This window comes from Empidonax traillii, unplaced genomic scaffold (genome assembly GCF_003031625.1).
Source record: "Empidonax traillii isolate 1590-97213 ecotype Southwest subspecies unplaced genomic scaffold, ASM303162v1 scaffold550:size796879, whole genome shotgun sequence".
NCBI lineage: Eukaryota > Metazoa > Chordata > Aves > Passeriformes > Tyrannidae > Empidonax > Empidonax traillii.
The window spans coordinates 702,233-723,143 of NW_020955743.1; the positions used below are offsets into that span (position 1 = coordinate 702,233).

A 20,911-nucleotide genomic window follows, 5' to 3' on the forward strand; every position below is an offset into this window, starting at 1 on the left:
ACATACTAATAAACAGCTCTTAGTGTGGACACAGCTATGCTGGCAAAGCTGGATATTGTTCTATGATGACTAAAATGTCTACGACTTTCAAACAAAACAAACGTACTGGCAGAACCTAAAAAGACACAAGAAAGTATTTTTATGATCTAGATATAAGAAAAGCAGATGGCACAAATGTAAGGGTTTATGTGATGTTACATGACTGAATTTGAATTATATTTGATGGAGCTCATTTGAGCATGAATAGAAAGAAGACATGTATGCAGAAGACAGGATGTAGTTTAAACACTCAACGAAGTTTTATCAGTTGTGTAGTTACTTTCCATAAAATGATCAACAACTGGGCAAGATTGGCTATGTTTTTATCTGTCTTACAGTAACAGGTTTGTTTCTAAATTACTTTTATCAAGTATTTAATCTACAGAAAACACACAAAAGCAATTAGTATCCAACTTTTTACACACTTCCATGTTTGCAGCATCCTTAGAAATTAAAATGGAAAATCTAAATATACAGTACTGTTTTCCTTGTCAAAATATACCGCTTTTAAACAACACACTAGCAACTAAGTATGGAAGTCCTTTACTCAGAGTTCACAAAACAATTAGACATTTAGAAAAGAGTACCTGAAGACATTTCTGTAGATCTACTGTATTTAATTATTTTTTCCAACTGTTCCCGATTCCTTTTGCTGAACACCTTTGCATGAACCACCTCATCAGACTGCCTGCTTTTAGTGCTCTTGCAGGGTTCACACACACTAGAAGCGCTTGCACTTTCATAACCTAACGGGAGAAAATGAAAAGGAAGAAATAATAAAAAAAAAAAGCTTATAAATATTTTGTTACTTTTAAAAAGTTGTTCATGGGCATTCTTAAAGATGCAAAACACCAATGATGTTTCCTAGCCAAAAACTTTCCTCTCTACACTGAAGCCATACAGTAATACTGAATGCTCAGTGACTGCAACAGTACTGCTATACATTCTTGAACTGTCCTCCTGTTCTCATTCAGTATTTTACTGAAGCATCTTTCAGCAAATCATTCAGTTTGAACATGAAGACAACAAAGACGTAACCAGTTCCTGGTTACTCCAAATCTTCAGGTATCTGCATCGATAATCCTTTCATGATCATGATATCCTAATCAGGTATGCTTTCTATTTACTGAAATACAAAAAAATCTCATGTAGTTACATTATGTAAAATGAACTCCTGTTTTAGTAACTTATTTTCATTATTATAGGTACCATTTATGGAGAGCAAATTCTCTGGAATGTAATGATTACAATCCAAGCTGAGTTTACCACAGTATTTAAGAATACTTTACAACCTACCAGTATTTTTAATTCTGCCTTTTAGCTGAGAAGAACTCTTCCTCTTATTCTTTGATTTGGGTGTTTTATCTTTTGATGCCAAACTTGCTTGTGCTGATGCTTTTCTAGATCTAAATGTTTTTGTCACAGTTGTTGGGTCTACTGGATCAGGCATGCTACTAAAACTCTCCAACGACTCTTCATCAAACTCTCTTCTCTGGCTCATATCAGACTGATTTTTGTGACCAGAAGCAACATTTTGTACTGAAACTGCAAAACCTGCTCTCAGCTGAAACTGATCATCTTTTTTCACTTCCTGGCTATCATTAAGCCAAGTTGATCTTTTTTCCATTTCTTCTTCAGGTTGTCTATGACTCCTTCTGTCAGAAAGAAAAAGAAGGACAGATAGACCTCAATATATCATAACCTAGTCTCTCAGATAGAAACAGCATGTATTACCAGGCAAATAGTTTATCCATAATGCAAATTATCTGCCCTTGTTAATTGGGCACCAACTGAACTTTGAAAAAAAAAAAAAACTGGAGAACCCTTGGAAGTGGAAAATGATAAAAATTCACAACTATCACTTATTTCAACCCAAATATACTTATGCAGCTATTGCTGTGCTCAAATGGTACTATAGGACAAGACATTTCTTAAAATAACAGTAGCACAAAAGAATAGGCATTCACTGAAATTATACTCTCTAGCTATTCAAAGTGCTCAATTTAAAAAAAAAAAAAAAACAAAACATGGAAACAAAATCTTCCTCTACTTACAAAAAACACAAAACCACTCCAATACAATATTTGATTTTAAAACATTCACGAAGTGGTACACTAATTATTATGCAGAAAAGCAGAAATTAAACTGGAAGCTGCAAAACTAAACTTGGTACTATAATCCTATTACGATAAATTTCCCAAACAAACGATGAATTCCCACAAGCTCCAGAAGAGAGACGAGAAAGGGAGGAAAAATGATTAAAGGAGATCTGCACTTTGACGTTAAATACCTTTGGTTTTCTCCTCCATTAGAAGAACTGCTTTCAAATGGTTTGGGGAAAGCCATATACTCAGTTTTCCCAGAAGCATTATTATCTAGAGGATGTTGTTGCTCCTGCTGATCGCTGCTGTGTGGGGAAATATTGCGTGCAAAATCTCCAAAACCAGAAGGGAACACGGGATTATAGTTAATACCTACAAAGTAAACAAGAGAGTCAGAAGATCCTACACCTCATTTATTTGTTATAAAAGTCCAATTTGAGACATACTGCGTGGCAACATAAAATTATGAAGCAAAAACACAGTGGAGAAGCAAGAACTGTTTTCATCCTGAAAGTTCCGTAACAAATCAGAATTTATCTTAAATGTGGGTTTTGAACACTACTGAATACTACATTCCAATTGGTGGAGGTGAAGGTCCTTCAAGAAACCCCAGTAAAGAGCTCCTACAAGTGAAAATAAAAATAACAGTTCCAAAAAAAGTCAGAGTTCTGTCTGCCTGAAGATTTCATCAATACTTCAAATACTGTCAAATTTACAAGAAAAGTCCAATGGTTCCAGTATTTACAAGGCCAAAGAAGTCACTAATTCAAAATACGTAATTTTTAACCTTGAAATCCTTATGAAGGTGGCAAACTGAACATAGCTATTCCTCCGTGCAAGTTTAATATATGTTCTCAGAGTAGAAAACAGACTTTAGAATCTGAAATCTACAGTCTAGGTCTATGCCTATTTCCTGGCTTCTTGAAAAAACTGAAATACAATAAGACAGTTTTGGCAATTTTGGATTATACAGTAAAACACCTACTTTTTTTTCAATTTCAAATTCAACAGCAAAAGTAGATTGGTTAATAAGATTAGGAATACTGTATCCAAGTCAACAGTTACTTTGTAGCTCTGATGGGAACAAAAATCAGTTAACACACTCCATTTACAGGTATAGAGAACAAAAACGAGTGTTGGAAGTTCTAAGAAAAACAGAAATAATTACCAGGTGCCACTTTGGAAGTAGAGGGTTCACTTAGTCAGAACACTAATAAATGACTGCTGAAGGTATGTAAATGCTTCAATCATTTGAAACCTTAACTTTATGGAATTGGTATTTTCAGCTATAAGCAAATGCATGTTGAGAAAGTCTTGCTTTTCATTTTGGATTAAAAACATACAATTCTTCAGGAATAAATGTAAAATTTCTGCTTAAGATCATCTCAATATAAAGGAAAAGTTACCAAGCTTCAGCAAGTTCACACTAAGATTTCAATTAAACGAGGGAATGGACGTTTTTGAAATCATATTACTTTTCAAACCTATAGTAATATCCACCTGGAGCAAAGGAAGAAAAATTAGTAAATCCTGGAACATTGATGAGGTTCACAGGTTGGGGAGGAAAGTTGAATGGACAGAAAACAGGAGATGGAGGTGGTGGTGCACTACTGCCTCTCTCCTTTCTTGATGGCTTCTCTTGACACTGTTCTTGCTGGCGCATAAGATCATTTAACATTTGTTTCAGCCTTGAAAACAAGAAAAAACGACAACTTGAGAAAAAAAGAAGAATGCTAAGAAGACGCTGTCAATTCACAGAAAAGTAATTGGAGTTTCATATTATTCCCCCTGCACCACGTAATGTACACACAGAACTGCTCCATTCAGCTAATTAAAAAAAACTTCAAGAAAAAATGTCTTTAATCCCAAGTGACAGACAGGCACAGTATTAAAACCAACTGCTCTGTGGGAGTGGTCATGTTTACAGGTTAAACACTGTTGCAAGAACAACAAAAAATTGACTAGATTCTAATAAGAAATAAGCATACTGCAAAGGAAACTTGAATAGAAACAACCAAATATACAAAATATTTGCAGAATTGAAGTTAAAATTACGTTATAGAACTGTGTGAGAGTACAGTAACTTTGTACTACTTAACAAATACAGAGATAAAGAGCTTGAACCTTCATGCAATGATTAAAATGACTATTAAAACTTCTTTCAAAAAAGATCATTTGTTTAGAAAGTAAAAACAGTATATCCAGATGGAAAGAAGCGTAAATTCTGACACCATCAAGAAAGGACAAAAAGCTTTTCTGCTGTCTTTCAATAACCATTAGAATCCAGAATCTTGCCAGGTAGTCCAGCAAAAACTACAGACACAAAAGTGTTTCAAGCAAGCAAGCCTAAATCAAAAAAGCCAAATAAAGCTATCATAAAAGATTTTTGGAAGAGCTGCCAACTTTTGGTTCTCTTGAAGGAAGATTACTCAAAAAGAACCTGCACAAGGTGTTAAAGCAAGGGTCAAAAAATAAACAACCAGAAATGTTGCATACAATTTCAAAAGCTTGAAATCAACTTAGAATTTCAAAAGTCTCATATTTAACCATTACCTGTAATCTTTTATTCACATAACCATGTTCCCTTTTACTGAAACACTTCAAATTCCATAATTAAGCACTAATACAGTAAACAAACCTTTGGACATTATTCTGCTGCCAAGTCAGTTGAGTGTAACATTGGTTTAACTGATGCATAATAAGATGAACTTGTGAAGATGCAACGTTATTTGGCATCATACTGTATGGGCCTGTAAGCAATGTCTGTAGAAGGCAAGAGAGGGTCTGTGGAAAGAAAATACATAACAGTGACAAAAGTACCAAAACCAGAAGTTATTGCTGGAAAGATTTAAGGAAATAAAAAAAAAGGTAAAGTAAGAACAGCAAAACAACTGTTCTTCATATCCACCTGCTGATCCTGCATCAAAGTTTGACAAATGCTGACACTAAATTCATGCTGTTTCTTCAACTGATTGATCTGCTCTTGCCATTGCTCTTTTTCTTCCACATAAGAAAGTTCGGATATCCACCGAAGGTTCTCCTGACGCCGCATACTTATGTTTTGGTGCTGCCTGGCCTTTGACACTGGACGGTAATTCCCATCTGCTGAAAGAGGACGGCAATTTTTCCACCTGGGTTGGGCAAAAATGAAGAATGAGGAAAAAATCGAACCTTTTAAACAACTTCTAATGATACTTCCACTCTTCAAATTACGTTTCGATTGTACATCAACAAGTCACTTGGCACAAGCCATTTAAGTGTGACAGCTAATCACCCCTGCCATTTTGTCAATCCCACATTATCCTAAACAAATAGAAAATAAGATCGCCCCAATCGACTACCACTGTTTAAAAAAAAGTGCTAAATAATGTGTTTGGATCTTTTTTAGTATTGTCCATTACTGCTATATAATATGAATTCAGGTAAAAATAGAAGTCACCAACACAGCACATTAGCAGGTCCAGCCCCTGACTAGAAGGCCACTAGCCATGAAATTATTTTGGTATCAAAACCAGAAAGAATAACTGAAGATATTTAGATTACTTCTAACATGGCAATTTCATTTAGACACAGAACTTATTAAGGAAGTCAATCAGGTAAGCAAGAGTTAAAAATATTCACAAGACTTAAAAAATAGTTTTCAAAGCTACAAAAGCCAACAATTTACAAGGAAAAATTTCAGAGTTAGTTTAATTCTCTGAACTACTATTTTCAAAGAGACTGATTGATATGACAGCAAAAATTTCAGAACGATTATCTTTTAAGCTGATTAAAAATACACAGGAACATCAGGAGCCTCTGCCACACAACTGGAGAGCACAATGGCAGACATTTAATAAGACTGAAAACAGAAGAAATAACCAAATTAGTTATATGCATTGCAGATACAAAGACTCAGACAAGAAAATGCCACTACTCACACCTCCCTAGCACACAAAGAAGTTTCCCTTTGCTGCGTAAGGATTTCTTGTAGTTAATGCTTCTTCCACCCCCTTCCAAATACTCTGACAAACATAAGATCAACAAGTAGTGCTACTAACCTATCCTTGTTTTCTTTAACAAAATAGGCATTTTCTGGTATGTTGTTATTGGGATAAACAGAGAAGCTGTCATTCAAACTTGATGCATCTTCTTCCTCTTCTTCTGCCTGACCAACTCCATCAGAGACATAACCATCTTCATCTCCATTCTCCTCCTCTAGTGCACACTGGGTAGAACCTCCCCAAGTAGCCATAGTCCTACTGAACATCACAGGGGCAAGGGAAGAACAGGGATGTTTGGAAAGGAGGGGTTTTTTCAAGTTTATGACACATTATTAAAACAACCTGTTGACAATTACACATCTGTCTATCTGCAATTAATCAAGCTGCACCACAATGCATTAAAACATTATCTCACCAATGCAAAATGAAACTTGTACTCTTCTAATACTGGGACAGTTAAATGAAATTACTTACTGTTTTGGAAAAATACAACTTTATTATAAATGGGGCAGAGATGAAGAACAATTATTCTGATCACTTGGCATTTTACATTAATTTTTTTCTTCTTAGGTAACTTTTTCCCCACTTATAGAACAGGAGAGGTTAAACATGCCGGAAAAAAACACAAAACTGGCAAGCTGTCAACTCACAGTCACTTTCAGAAGTCAAGAAATTAATTTACTGTTCTCTGCTTTATCATCATATTCAGTGCTCAGATGAACAAAGGAAATTGCTCCAACATTGACATGTCACTAAACAGAAGCACTCACTTCTTAACACAGAATGACTTATGCTCTTACTTTTCTGTCTTATTCTGCTGTGGAGTACACTGAGCTTCTGATCCTTCACTTTTAACAGATGCAGCAACAGTAGATATTGTTTCTGCGAGCTCTCTCCTCCTCTGATCCTCAGCCATTAAAGCTTCAAGTTGCTTTCTTCTCTGTCGCAGTTCTTCTCTTAAAATCTCATGTCTTCTCATCTCAGACCATAACTTTTTTAAGTAAAATGGAAGAATTAGAATATAATGGTACCATCATTTCCAGAAAGAGTATGTAATATTCAGATCATTATTTAAGACAATTTTGGAGGAAAACGAGAAGAAAGACGCACAGAAGATAAACTACGTTTCAAATACTTCCATCATTTTCTTTATGGACAACTTGGTCTGTGGTATACACTACCAAATATTCACAGTAAAAATTCAAAATTCATTCAGCTTACACACTAATAGCTGGCAATAACTGCTATATTTAGGGAAAAAATGTCTTGCCAGTTCAGGGCAGTATTTCACTCTTTCCACAAACAAAACAAAGAAGTTACACAAGCTTTGTTAAAATGGCTACTACTCCACTTCCCATACCAAGTACTTAAAAACATGTCCAAGTCACCTTGAACTTTTTTCCCTTTTTAAACATTTTTTAAGTCACAGAATATCAAGTATGAAATACCTCATTGCCAACTGTTACAGACTGATCACACTCAAATAAAGGCTTGCCAGCTGCGTTAAACTCATTCATGGCCGGAGTCAATGTTGCTTGTGAAGTCTGTCTATTTGCTGGGCACTTACTCAGGCCAGCTGACACCTACAAGAGAAACAAAATGGCAAAATAGAGGGTAATAACTTTCCAAAATTTAACTGTAGCTAAAATCAAACACAGTTGAGGTAAGAAAATAAGTATTCCAGGAAAAGGGAGGGATTTTTGAATCAAAGTTAAATACTTATTTCAGAACTTAGCTTGGAATCAAAATAATTTACATAATATTATATAATACTCTAGTTGCACAGGTATTGATAATTTACTGCTCGCTTCAGAGAAAGAAGTTAATCTTCAAGGATCATGAAAAACAGTACAGTACTGTGCCGTTAAATTTAAATGCAAGAAAGTGTTGATATTGTTCCAAAATAACAGCAAATGACTACTAAGAGAAGTGAAGCAGCAGTGACTGGCAGGCATAGACAGACAAATTTCAGGCTAAAAATAAAGCAGGTTCTCTATCTTTGAAGACTATGTCAAGGCTTTTGAGGACAAACCACAGTGAAACTTAGAGCTTGATACAGCAATCACTGAGCAAGAACAGTGAATAAGCAGAACTCTTCTCGGTTTAAAAGTCCACCTGTTTACAGTATATACAATTATTACCAATTTTAAGGTTTCTTTGAATTTTTATAGAGAAAAATGATGTGTAAGATATTTTATGTTTCATTGCTCAACACCTTAAGAAAGCAAAGAAATACGTTCTACTTACTTGAAGGTCAGGACAAGCTTTCTGTAACACTTGGATTTTTTCTTGAATTTCAATCAGCTTTCTTCTTTCTTCTTGTAACTGCTTAAGCTCCCGTTGCTGCTGCTGAAGTTTAGCTTCATAAAACTTCTCTCTGTGTAAGTAAGTCACCCACATGTTACTTGGCAAAAAGTTGCCTAAAGCATGACTCTACCTCCTTTGACAAAGGTTTACCTTGCTTTTTCATTTAGTCGTACATCTTTCTTTAACTTGTTGGTACTAGGTCGGACATTGTTTGGTTGTTGCTTTGTCTCTTCCATCTCACCCAACAAGTCATCAATATTAGATGCATTTGCAATTGTTTCGTGAGCTTCTGAATCATCACCCTGAAATAATGTCAGAAAGGCAGTTGGACTATTTTCAAGATGATACATAAAATGTAACAAGTTTAATTTGCCAAACTGATTTTTTCAAAACCAAACAGCCTAAAAAGCTTTACTTTTAGTTCAAATCATGAACTGAGAAGTTATCATCACCGTGGCATCATGACTTTATGCTAAGTTAATGAGACAATTTAAAGGTATAAAGCTCACACTAGTGAAACTTCTACTATAAATGCAAGATAATTGGTCTCATTCTGGATGGATAAACCTTTTGCTTGTGACTCAGTGGACAGAAACACACAAGCATATCAAGAAACAAAGGGGGAGGCAAAGAGAAGCAGGAGATAAGACGAACAAGACTGCTTAATTACTGCAGTCATGAAATTAAATATTACTATTAACAACTTAAAAAAATTTGTACTTCAGAAGTACAATGCTTAAGTTCAGAGGAATTAAACAGTATCTCTTTGCCCCATCCTAAAAATCAGCATGTTAAATGTTACATTACACAGAGTATTTTTCCCTATTAGAAGTTATACATTACATGAAATAATTAACACTACACTTTTGTGTACAAGTTTATAAAATACCTGCACCATAGCAGCAAGGTTTTGTAACTGTCGAAGTTTCTGTTTTGCAGCTATAAGCCTATTGATCTTCTGCTCAAACTCAGCATCTCCAGCAGCATCAGCCAGGCTGCTTCTGTGACTAGACACAGAATCTTCACTAACTCTATCTTCTTCCACTTCATCTTCACCTTGGGGTAGATCAAGGTCTTTGTCATTCTCCCTATTATGACAGTCTAGAAGCAGGGAGAGGAGGAAACAAAACAGTACCAAAGACATATTACTGAACTTCTGAAGCCCACTGTAACTACTGAATGTTAGAAAAATACCAGCTTCATGATTAGACTCTCGAACATTTTCTTCATCAAACAAGGTTCTCATAAACTCTATGCAGCCATCAGCTTCATGTGGACTAAGATGTAAAATTAATAGATGATTTTAGAACATACCTAGAGTAGAAGACATCTTTAGAGTCCTTATATTAGCAGCAGATCGGTTGTTTATTTCACAGTCTGTATTAAGATGTCTTCCATCTCTGTTATTAGTTCCACACTGTACATTTGAGTTGCTATTTATTTCACCCCAACTACTCATTCCTTGAGGGTTTCTAGGGTAAAATAAATTACTCGTGTTAACTTTTTAAGAACTGATATGGATACAATTTTACTTCAGCCTTTTTCTACCTAGCTTTTATAGGAATGTGTCATGACCATTAAAATAAAAAAATACAACCCCATATAAAATCAGTCCAGACATTTGGAATTTTTCAATATTCATCTCTTTAACAGATTATTTTTTTAAAAACCATTAGAAGCAGCTATAAATTATTCTCTGCTAGAACTATGACAGTACAAGAGACCTTTGGGTCTATGTCTGTATTATAAAGGCTTTATATGATTCATTGCCAGATGAGTATTCCTTACAGCACAGTGAAGATCCTTGATGCACACAGTTGCCCTGTTACACCATAGCTGTAAATACTTCTCTAAATTGAAGTTTGTTTTTACTACAATTCCCTAGTCTAGGACTGTAACCTTCTAATGGAATTCCATACAACTAATTCAGTGCTCAAACCCAAAGGAATTATAGATTTCTGAAGCCTCTTACAGTGATTTTCTAAATATTAACTCTGATCTACAAAAATAAGCTACCTAGGACAAGATGATTATTAAACATCTGTGTAACACAGCTACTTCAAATAAAAAAAATTGGCAATTTAACGTAAGCAAGGATTTAAGTTACTTCTGGTTGACTGAAATAACATACTGCAGGTTTCCCGAAGCAACAACTCAACCACAAGGATTTAGGATGACAAAAACTACAATGACCTAATATTTGTAACAGGCTGTGGATCCTCATGTTCAGAATCACTTTCTGATTCTTCTGTTTCTTCCTCCTCCTTAGTGTTTTCATTCACAGCATCTGTCATCATATCAGATGTTTGCTCATAGTAGTGAACTAACTCACGTAACTCATTCAGCCTCTTACGAACCTCATTTAGCTTCCTGAGGAGAAAAAAAAGAGAATATTTTATCTGCTTTGTCACATTAATTGAATCTATGTAGAGTTAAAAAGTGTATATACAATTTAAAGTTCTTAAAGTTTGCTGCCAATTTCCTAGCTGTAATGCCCTTCTGTTCGAAGGTCTGAACTCATTTGACTGTCTTAGACCAGTTACTAAAGAGTATGTAATACTAAATTAAGTAGATTAAATATGGAAATATGAAAATATGAAAAAATATGAAAATCACTAATGCACATTATGAAAAGAAATTAAAGAACTTTTACTGAAGCTTTTCTGTTGGATTTAGATTGTCATCCTCTTCACTCTCATTTTGAGAAACCAGGGAATCAGGAGGATAGGGAGCAGCTGGCAGGCTATTTGATTCTCCATTGACAACAGTTACTATGCCTGCAGGACCAGAAGCAGCTGAAGTTGTACTTCTTTGATCAATACTCCTTTGAGGAGAACCTGAAGCAGGAAAAACTACAGGAAAGAACAAGTTGCAATAAGGAATCTACTTAAGTGAATTATTTTAAAATAACCAGAGAAAATATTACCAACATACAAAACAGCAGTTAATAACTTTTATTAGAAAAATTAAAGCTTTTTTCTTAAGTTTCATGGCATGCAATGATTCAACAGGCAGGGAGTAATAAGGTACTGGTTGTAAACAAGATTTCAGTGAGTCCCTTTTAGCTTTATCAAATGTCATAAGTGAAAGCTCTCATGCTTTGAATCTGCTCAAGGAATTCTTTTAAGGATTTACCATTAAAAAAAAAAGAACAATTCCACTTAATTTAACACTTCAAAGTTGATAAAAAGAAAAACCCTAGAAATTTTTTCACCTCTGCTAAGCTCTTTTGTCCATATGCTGTGGAACATAAATGTGATATTTGCTTCTCCCAGCTATACAAAATCATACACAAGTACGTTTACATTCTGTGCATTGAGTACATGCAGAAAAATGGGAGCACAGCAGCGTAACTATTAAATCAGCATGTCCTCCTCCAGGTGCAGGCTTCCTCACTTCTTAATGTTAACCACAATACATTGTGATCACCCCTCAGAAGTTTCCAGCTACAGGATAAACCTCACCAGTACAAATGCATTTCTAGCAACAGAAAGTGAGAGCAGCAAGTAGGCCCACATCCAGACATTAAGGAGAGGACAAAGCCACCTAAAGAACAGGCCAAAACCCTTGTCCATTCAGACAGTTAAGGTCCTCTGGAATGGCCTATGATTGAAGTCCTTGTGACTTCAGGAGGAAGCCTTTTGACAGTGGACAAGTAAACCCCATAATGCCATAGAGGTACTAACATATGAAATGATCAGTAAATAAATGCGGATGTACTGTGATAAAAACACAGAAAGTTCAAGTTCATATGGTACTCTCCACAAGCCAGACGTGTCACAGACAAGCCTTGAAGAAAAAAAACCCCTATCATCACATCCTCACATTAGTCAACTTTGATGTTATAAACCAAAGTGCCAGTAGGGAAGACACTCATCATCACTTGTAGAGTTCTTCATTAAGACAGTGACTTACACAGCATTAAAAAACATTTACATTCATATTGCCCCAGCCCAGCTTTATCATCTACACTTCATTAACCAATTGCAAGCTGAAAGACCATGTTAAAATACACTAAATGTTAAAATACATTAAAAAGCTGTATTCTTGAAAAAATACAATTCTGCCTATATTTACTTACAGGAGGAGTTATTTAGATGTTGGTCACGAAGCGTGTGAAGTTCTCCTAATAGTTTGTCCATTTTTTGCTTTTTACCCTGCAACATTCGCATCTTGTTAAAAAGCTGTGCCTTCTCATCTGACTGGTGTTCAGACACTGAAGAGTTTCTGCTTTGTGAAATCTCTCTGGTAAGTGAAAGACTTTCTGCTTGCCTTCTGTTATCTGGCACAGATTGTGTCTAAAAAGAGTAACTTCATCTTATTCAGAGTGCTATGAAAAAGGTAAATAAATTCTAAGAAACAAAAAGCCCTGTTACAGGCTTGCTGGACTCAACACCAGAACCAACACCAAAACAAAGAACATCGTAAAGGGAAATATACTGAAAACACTTCAATGATATATAAATTATACACTGAGTTAATAATTTTATTGCAATGTAGAAACTAATTCTCTGGACTTTCATAAAAACCTGCAAGACAAAGCACAGCTCAGTCATTTAATAAACCTTAGGAATACAAAGATGCTGATTTTTTAAGTTTGGGGGAACTCTGACTATTTCACTAGCAAATGCAGAGAAACAAGCAATACACATTTAACTGCACTATTAAAAAGATTAAGAAAAACTGATAATGGCAAAACTGATACAGTGCAGTCTAAGGACTGACCTGAGAATCATGAAGTTGGTTGTGAAAGCGCTGAATTAAGTCATTCAATTCTTCATTCAGTTCTGATGTAAGGCTTACTCCTGAAACACTACCTGTAGTCTCTGTTACAACTGGGCATACAGAAAGAGGGGGAAATGTAAATACTTTTCCACAGCAATGAAATAAAGGCTATTGGATGAAAATCTGTGGTTTAACATTAATATACTGAAGTCTAAAAACACAGCACATATTTTTAATGCTGTGTCCTTCCCAGCAGCTTTACTGTTGAAAGATTACTTCCATTATGGAAATACTAACACAACAACTCAGAGCTGCTTTCTGAAGGACCATATGAAAGGGCTTGTTAAGGTTGTTCCATGTTTTACTAAAAAGGTCAGAGCAAAACGAAAGCAACCAAGTTGTCTAGGGCTGACAGAAACATTTTGTTCGTAATAAAATTTAGAAATTATTTAGTATAGCTAAACTAAGAAAAGTACATGAAGTTTCATTTCCTTAAAATTATACACTAATAGGACACCAAACTTTCACACTGGTATAAGTTGTAATCTTTACAGCTGCAAACACAATCTTGGGGCTTGTCCTTCAAAAAGCTTTATGAGAGGAATACATTTAAAAGAAAGTTTTTTTCCCCTGCCTGAAAGTTCATATTCAAATAGTACTAAGATATTGAAGTGGCAGTTGATAGACCCAAATAACTCTTGCTTTTTCCCAAATATGAACCAACAGTTCGTAAGCAAAATAAAGCACAAATATTATTTATTTTTCCTCCAGATCATGACTTCATTACATGCATAACTGTTTTCAAAGTTAAAACGTTTAAAAACTAAGTTTAAAAAGTTAAATACTAAGTTGAATTTGAATCTTAACATTTCCTATCCTATAGTTCTGGCACATACTGAATTTTTAAGTCAGTTGACACAAAAAGCAGTAAGAAACTGTTATTAAGATTGATATAATAGAAATGTGAAACAAACAAACAAAAAAAACCCCTTAACAACAAAAAAAAATTGTTCTAATTTATCACAAGCAATCCTTTTTTCTACCCACTTTATCTAGGCACTCCTCAAGATGGAGCTTTGTATATTGCAGGAAAGCAGATTCCATTACAGGTCTACTACTGCAGACAGGAGAACAGTAACTTTCAAAAACCATTCAGGAAACAAGGAAACGCCTTTCAAAGGCACTTGCTTCTCTTGCTCCTGTGGCAGCTCTCTAAAGTTTCTCCACCATTTCCTATAATCTATCAAATCAAGAGCAGCAGAACAGGAAGAACGAGCTCATCAGAACAAGGAACATTAACAGGAGACTTTTACAAAAAAGTGTAGAAACCAACGACTTATTTGTACAAATGAAGGTATTTTAAATACAAAAATTACTGTAGCAAGAACTGCTATCCCATATACCCTCTAATCAAGCCCAAAGGGATCTCTTATAGGGAAGTGTCATGGAACACTAACACAGGCTGAATCTGAACTTGCTCAGTGCAAAAATGTCAGTTCCCTAAAACAGCCCATGTAACTGTAGCCCCTTTCAAAAGAAAAAGAGGATTTTGGGAGGGGTTGGGGGGGCAGGATGAGCTTCCAACAAATGAAAATTCATGTGTTTCCAGTGCACAAAACAAGAATAGATGTCTCCCTTTTAAGACTGAGCCTTTAAGGAAACAACTCTGCTGACAATCTCTAAGCAGGTATCAAGAAGTCATCTCTGTCCCAAAGATAACTTTGAAAAACCAGGAATATATGAAAACAAATTAGTAGAATGCTTTTAAACTAAAGGTTATAACAATGATGGTGCTTTTTTATCAGAATCATGTCCTCAATTTACATGCCATAGAATTTCAGAGTTCTAGTTTCCCATCTACTTACGTGACTGCTTTAGCAACTCTCTCTTTTATCAATTAAACCATTAGTCTACTAATGGCTATTAAACTGTCAAGCAACTAGTCAGCAAAAAAACCACCCAAAATTCTATTAAAAGCAAACTAAACCTCAAAGTACTAACTGCCTATAGACAGAAGGATGTAGAAAGGGAGAGACACGCTTTTTCCCCCACTCTGATTCTTTTCTTCAAAGCCCTAGCACAACAATAGAGACGAGTGGCAGGCTTCTAATCTGACTGGTATTGGTGGCAGGTAATTCTTGAGAGGAAAAACCCCACACTTTTAGGATTTTACAGTAAACCAAAGTAATCAGCTGTGTGCTTTTTAAGTGACACATCGTTTTACAATGTTACATAGTCAATTCTTTTCAGAAATAGAAGCCTCCCAGTAAAATTTTTTAAAAGTGCATTATAAAAAGACTTTTTTAGTGTTTATTCCACAACTCCAGCTTTAATCATTTAGTCGTGATAACATGATATTAAAGACACCACAATTCCACATACCAGAATCATCCAGGACAGCAATGGCTTGCTCTGCTTTATGCTGCAAAGCAAGAAGAGCTGCCTGCCTCCCTTGAAGAGCCTTCAATTGCTCCTGCTGTTGTAGCATCCTTTTCAGTAAATCATGCTGCTTTTTCAAGTTCTCCAACTCTTCTTTAGCTTCCTGTTGAGGATCTCTTGCCTGCAAATAGAGAGGAACATTACCGTAACTCTGACAATTTATTTGCTGAGTAATAGAAGCGTCAAAACAAGCACAACTGCATAGGAACCAACAGCCTAAGTGGTATAAAAAGGTGAAAATTAAACAGCATCACCTTTCCAGTAGTCCTTTATCTTTAAAAAAATTTAGACATCCAATAGGGAGAAGCCTAAATCACCAAGATGCGCTTATCACTCCTGGAGGTTTAAGTTTTCTTTAGAAATCCAGTCAGCTGACCTAATGTCCCAAAGACATCCCTCTGACTTTTAAATCATCTAAGAGGGTGTTAACCTATAACACTGGTAAAGGTAAGCAAGATAAGACATTGTATCATGGAACTACATAAAAGATCTCAATTGATTCACTGCCCTAAAATCTCTAAATTTTCAGCAGAACGGTTTGGGTAGTTACTCTTCTCTAACCTACGTGTTTTGCCTACTATGCTGTATTTATGGCATCAATGCTAGAACAGACCAGATTTATGTAAGCAAATTGCAAAACAAAAACTTGCACGGAATCCCCTCTGTGTTATGTTTTCAAACACATAAAAACAGATCTGAAAGAATGGAAGCATGCTGAGCAGTTAAAATATACTAGAACAAGTTATTTTCTTCATCCTATCCTAATTAAGAGCTGAAGATTTGCATTGAAACTGTTACTCAAGGATTGCCAGCCAATTAAGTACTTTAATTAACTATTTTAATAATGAGACAACCAGTTAAGATCCTGATCCTGTCTGAAGCTGGATTATTGCACTGTGCAGATGAAATAATGAAAAAAATTGCCTCCTTTTCGTTAGCAGCTAACAAATATCTAAGAAGAACATTACTAACTTAAAAGCATAATCTTCTATCCACATACTGCTGAGTTCCTGAAGCAGAAAATTCAGCTCAAATATTCTGCATCAAATGTCAGAATAGAAGCAGGAATTTTATTTACTAGTTTTGAGTATCAAGGAATGCTCAACTTTCTATCAGACAAAACAGAACAACCAGAATTCTAAACTTCTCCAAGTATCACTAAAAGATGCACTGCAACTGGCACTGATCATTCCTGTTAAACCTTTATCTTTTCTACAGAAAGCAAAATAGAGACAAAATTGATCACACAATGAAATCAGCACAAAGGAACAAGGGAAAAAGGGTTTGTGTCTCAGCCTCGCTCCCCTACTAAAAAAGCTTTATCTGAGGTACCTGATTTGCTTAAGTTCACTAAAATCGTGTAACAAATTTTTCAATCTTAGTTCTAAACTTGGACTAGTAAGCTTGGTAAAAATTTTAAGCCTTTTCTTTTAGACAAAACAAATAATCAAACTTAAGACTTTTTTTAATTAAATAAGAGCAAAGGAAAAGCCATAGAAAAGTTGGTAACAAGTAACAAAACAAGTTTTAGACTCTATGTTCCTGAACTCTTCCCCTTTCCAACCAAATATTTATATAAACAGCTATCCAAAAACATTTGTGGAACAAGTTAAGGTTACTACTCTTTAATTTACTTTAGCTACATGGTATTAGCTAATTTGCATCAGCAGACTATTGGCATAACCACGACAAGTGTCTGAAAGTCACATTTATAGTATGTTTTCCCCAAAAAAGGAACAACAAAAGTGGAAGGATCATCAACATAAAATCACAGCACCTCCTGTACAGAGTTACAACTATGCTAACTGTCAGTGTTAACAATTTTCTGTCAATGCTAACAATTAGGAAGAAAAAGCTGTCAAACATCTCTATTTAGAGAAAAAAAACTCTAGGTAAAGAATATTCATTCAATGAAAAGACAGTTGGATACACATAAGTAGTCCAAAGGGAACATTTGCTGTAAGTAACAAATACTTTTAAAGCAATTATAAGGGAGACGGGGAAAGGGAAGACTAGCCTGCATAATCCCTATTTGAGGTTAAAATAACATTTTGAAGTATACCTTTGAAAGCAATCCATGTTCCTGGCTATTAATCCCACAGGGCCAGATTTCCCTGTCATTGAGAGCAGCTCTGTCACTTTTCCCTTTAGGGCTTGTTGTAACATCAATGTCTGTAACCTGCTCCTGTGAAGCTGAATTCCCTAGTTTGTCCTCAATGCGGGGCCGAATGCTCAAACTAAAAGATACCTCCTTTATCAAATAGTTTAGTATGTTAGATTTTGAAAATATGCTCCAACTTAGCATGCATTTTTAAGTTACAAACCTACTGCTTTATCTTGTCAAATAATGAAAATCAATATCAAATAAGATCTACTAAAGGGTGAAGACATTTTTAGTCATTCTTAGAATTTGCATAAGGCTCCATATAGCAATCAGTGTTCTATGACCAGAAGTATGCACTCTACAGACTCAAGCTGCATGTAAAGAGAATTTAGATGCAAAATGAATAGCCAAACAAAAACCAAACTGCATTTTGCAAATACGAAGAAAAATGCAAGTTTACGTGGCTTCTTCTCAGAAAGTGTACTGGTCTTTTTCTGCATTTTCCATTTTTTTTAATTTTTTTTTTTAAGTTAAAAGTGCATCTTCCATGTGTATCATTTTATTTCTTTATAGGGATAGAAATAGTTCTTATAAAGCCAAAAATAATTACAAAAGTTTCTTAATGTTTTAACTGTTTTACTTCCAAGCATGCAAATTCTCTTCATCCACAGAACATTCACTGTACTAACTGGCCAAGAAGAGCACCTGCTCTCCAGTACTTTCCCTCAGTATAGCAGCATCAGAAGAGGCAAAACTTGAAGTTATTAAAATGCTTTTGTATCTACCACAAGAAATGTTTACTATGTTAAAAAAAAAACAAAAAACAAAAAAACTTTTATATATAGAAAGGAAGATTGACTCTTTATATCAGCACTAAATTCACAACATATTTTTTAAAAAGTGCCCATCTTGCCAAAAAATGAAACTTTTGTTCTAGGTCAATACTTCTGTCATATCACTAGAAAGATACTTGGACAACAGCCCACTAATGACTCATTTCTAACCCTCTCCTGATTCAAAACTAGAAAATTTTCCCTAGTAACAGAAATAAACTTATGGATGAAAAATTGCATAGAAAAATATTTTTTCCTACATCAAGCCAGTGAATGCTCTGCCAAAGTACACATTTAACCCTGTGTTGTACTTTGAAGAATAAAGATTTTAAAAAAACCTTCATTACTTGATTAAAAAGAAAAAAAAAATCCTTATAATTTTGCTGTGATAGAATCATTACTTTCTTTTCCCATATTAAAAAAAAAATAAAAATCAATACATGCATGAACTCCTCCTGAAGAGAGTGCTTGGGATTTACCATTTTTTAACTGAATTGCAGATTATGACACTATCATAACCATGACAAAACCAAAATAAAGCCTTTATTTCCAGCACCTTAATTACTAAAAGGCAGCTTACCGTGGTATCTGAAGCCTCAGACTGCACATCAATGTTTAGCGATGTGCTCTCACCTACAGAACCAGATCCCACAGCTGAATCTATAGTCCGAACATCATCCTCCTCATTTTCTCTAGCCTGAAACATTTCATTGGTATAAATCAAAAGCTATATAAGGGGGCAGTAAAAATGAGTTATGGAAGGTACTGCACACCAAAACCTACACCCCCAGTACCACCATCAGAACATCAATGGTCAACTCCTAAAAAAAGCTTACAATGCAGAAACAGATATATTATGTTCTCAAACTTACAAGTATCTTTTGCAAAAATTTCAGATAGGATTTCTCCTGCTCTTTAAGGTCATCTATAAGGTGTGATAAACGCTCAACATTGGCCGATCTTTCATTTTTCTCTACAAGATCATCCCGCATGGAGCTGGCCTTAGCAATATAGTCGCGAATTTGAACTAGTCTGCTCACAATCTGTAAAGACACTGAAGTTACTGAAAGCATTCAGCTACAGCTTCAATGTAATTCATGCACAAGACACGGTGACAGCAAAAGCAAAGGAGTAATTAAAGGGGGGACACACTAGTACGTTCAATCCTACAAGCACACTCCCCAAAGCAGTTAAAAGTCAACAGCTTTTTATAAGGACAGATTTATGCACGCGAGAAGTTGCAAGGCTGAAGCACAGGGCTTCTAGTCAACACAAGCCAAAACAGAAATGAGCTCATCCGCACAGGAAAATATTGAACTGTGAGAGTATTTTCTGGAACCTTATTAAAGGGAGCCAACCTCTAAGATGAAAATTAATACCACTACTGTTAATAATAAGTGGACTTCTAAAGAAGAATAGAGGATTAAGTTTGGTTTCACATTTTCTTCAAGCTGCCTTTCAGAACAGTAGGAAGTATTTCCAATAAAGATTTATAGTTCTACGGAATTTAGAAAGATGCACTGAAAATTAAGATATATAGATATAGATACCAATATTCTGTAGACTTTACAGGCCATGTAAATACCTGGCTACTATCCATCATCTGTTCTCCCCTTTCATCTTCTTGAGTAGAGACTTGACAATTTTGCAAGAAATCCTTGCTCAGAGCAGCTCCAAACAGCTCTTTACACTGCGCTGATACCCCACTTTCCTTTTTCTGGGAACCTGAGGCAGGATCTTTGCTTTTGTTAGTGTTAATCTGCATTGACAGGAAGTTGAATGGTTTTTTGCTTTCATTAAGTTGACGTTTGTTGTTAGCAGCCGTTGCCCTGCCTTGAGAGTCACTTCCAATGCTTCTCTATATAAAAACAAAAGAAAGAACAATTGCTTTATTATTTTTATCCAATATGTTCTCAATACTGGTTATTTTCACTAGTTGAATTACTATTTCTGCAGTATTATTAGACTGATTTTAAAAGTTACCTAATTAGTCTCCAACCAGCCAAAAGTTAGCAAAAGACAGTGCTGGTGATTTTGCCATACAGTTTTCAGAAAGCAAGCCCATCCTCCCAGAACAGATGAGAAGCAAAAAGGTTCTGCAATTCCTCACAATTTAGTTCCTCATACTTGCTGTAGCCTCCACCTTTACCATAGTGAAAGGCATCCTACTTCTCCAGGTACATTTGAGAAAATAACAATAATAAAAAGATCAACATGTTCCCCTGCAGAATATGATACCCCATAACTTCAGCTTTCCTTGAGAACTTTTAGAATAGCAACATGCTGCCATAACATACAGCTGAAGTGGAAGTTATACCCAGCTTTTATATTCTAAGTCAACACAATGAATCACACTTGAAAGAATCTTCACAACCCAAC

At 35.3% G+C, this 20,911-nt stretch overlaps 1 protein-coding gene across 23 annotated transcripts in view; it reads right to left on the reverse strand.

Annotated features, from left to right (window-relative positions):
• PCM1 (pericentriolar material 1) overlaps window positions 1–20,911 on the reverse strand; it is a 38,196-nt gene that overhangs the window by 11,971 nt on the left and 5,314 nt on the right. For 8 of the 23 annotated variants that reach the window (XM_027897570.1, XM_027897571.1, XM_027897578.1 and 5 more), the window contains exons 4-25: window positions 20,118–20,390; window positions 19,405–19,575; window positions 19,113–19,229; window positions 17,658–17,846; window positions 15,539–15,716; window positions 13,157–13,266; window positions 12,513–12,729; window positions 11,085–11,283; window positions 10,622–10,801; window positions 9,746–9,903; window positions 9,321–9,532; window positions 8,582–8,733; window positions 8,372–8,501; window positions 7,573–7,707; window positions 6,925–7,115; window positions 6,182–6,379; window positions 5,050–5,272; window positions 4,780–4,925; window positions 3,642–3,829; window positions 2,330–2,513; window positions 1,336–1,694; window positions 627–785 (exon numbers count right to left, since the gene is read on the reverse strand). In XM_027897570.1, coding sequence (XP_027753371.1) covers window positions 627–785; window positions 1,336–1,694; window positions 2,330–2,513; window positions 3,642–3,829; window positions 4,780–4,925; window positions 5,050–5,272; window positions 6,182–6,379; window positions 6,925–7,115; window positions 7,573–7,707; window positions 8,372–8,501; window positions 8,582–8,733; window positions 9,321–9,532; window positions 9,746–9,903; window positions 10,622–10,801; window positions 11,085–11,283; window positions 12,513–12,729; window positions 13,157–13,266; window positions 15,539–15,716; window positions 17,658–17,846; window positions 19,113–19,229; window positions 19,405–19,575; window positions 20,118–20,390 — 4,069 coding nt within the window. The remainder of the gene's footprint in view (window positions 1–626; window positions 786–1,335; window positions 1,695–2,329; window positions 2,514–3,641; window positions 3,830–4,779; window positions 4,926–5,049; window positions 5,273–6,181; window positions 6,380–6,924; window positions 7,116–7,572; window positions 7,708–8,371; window positions 8,502–8,581; window positions 8,734–9,320; window positions 9,533–9,745; window positions 9,904–10,621; window positions 10,802–11,084; window positions 11,284–12,512; window positions 12,730–13,156; window positions 13,267–15,538; window positions 15,717–17,657; window positions 17,847–19,112; window positions 19,230–19,404; window positions 19,576–20,117; window positions 20,391–20,911) is intronic. The other 15 variants (XM_027897579.1, XM_027897577.1, XM_027897574.1 and 12 more) reach the window with 11 other exon arrangements.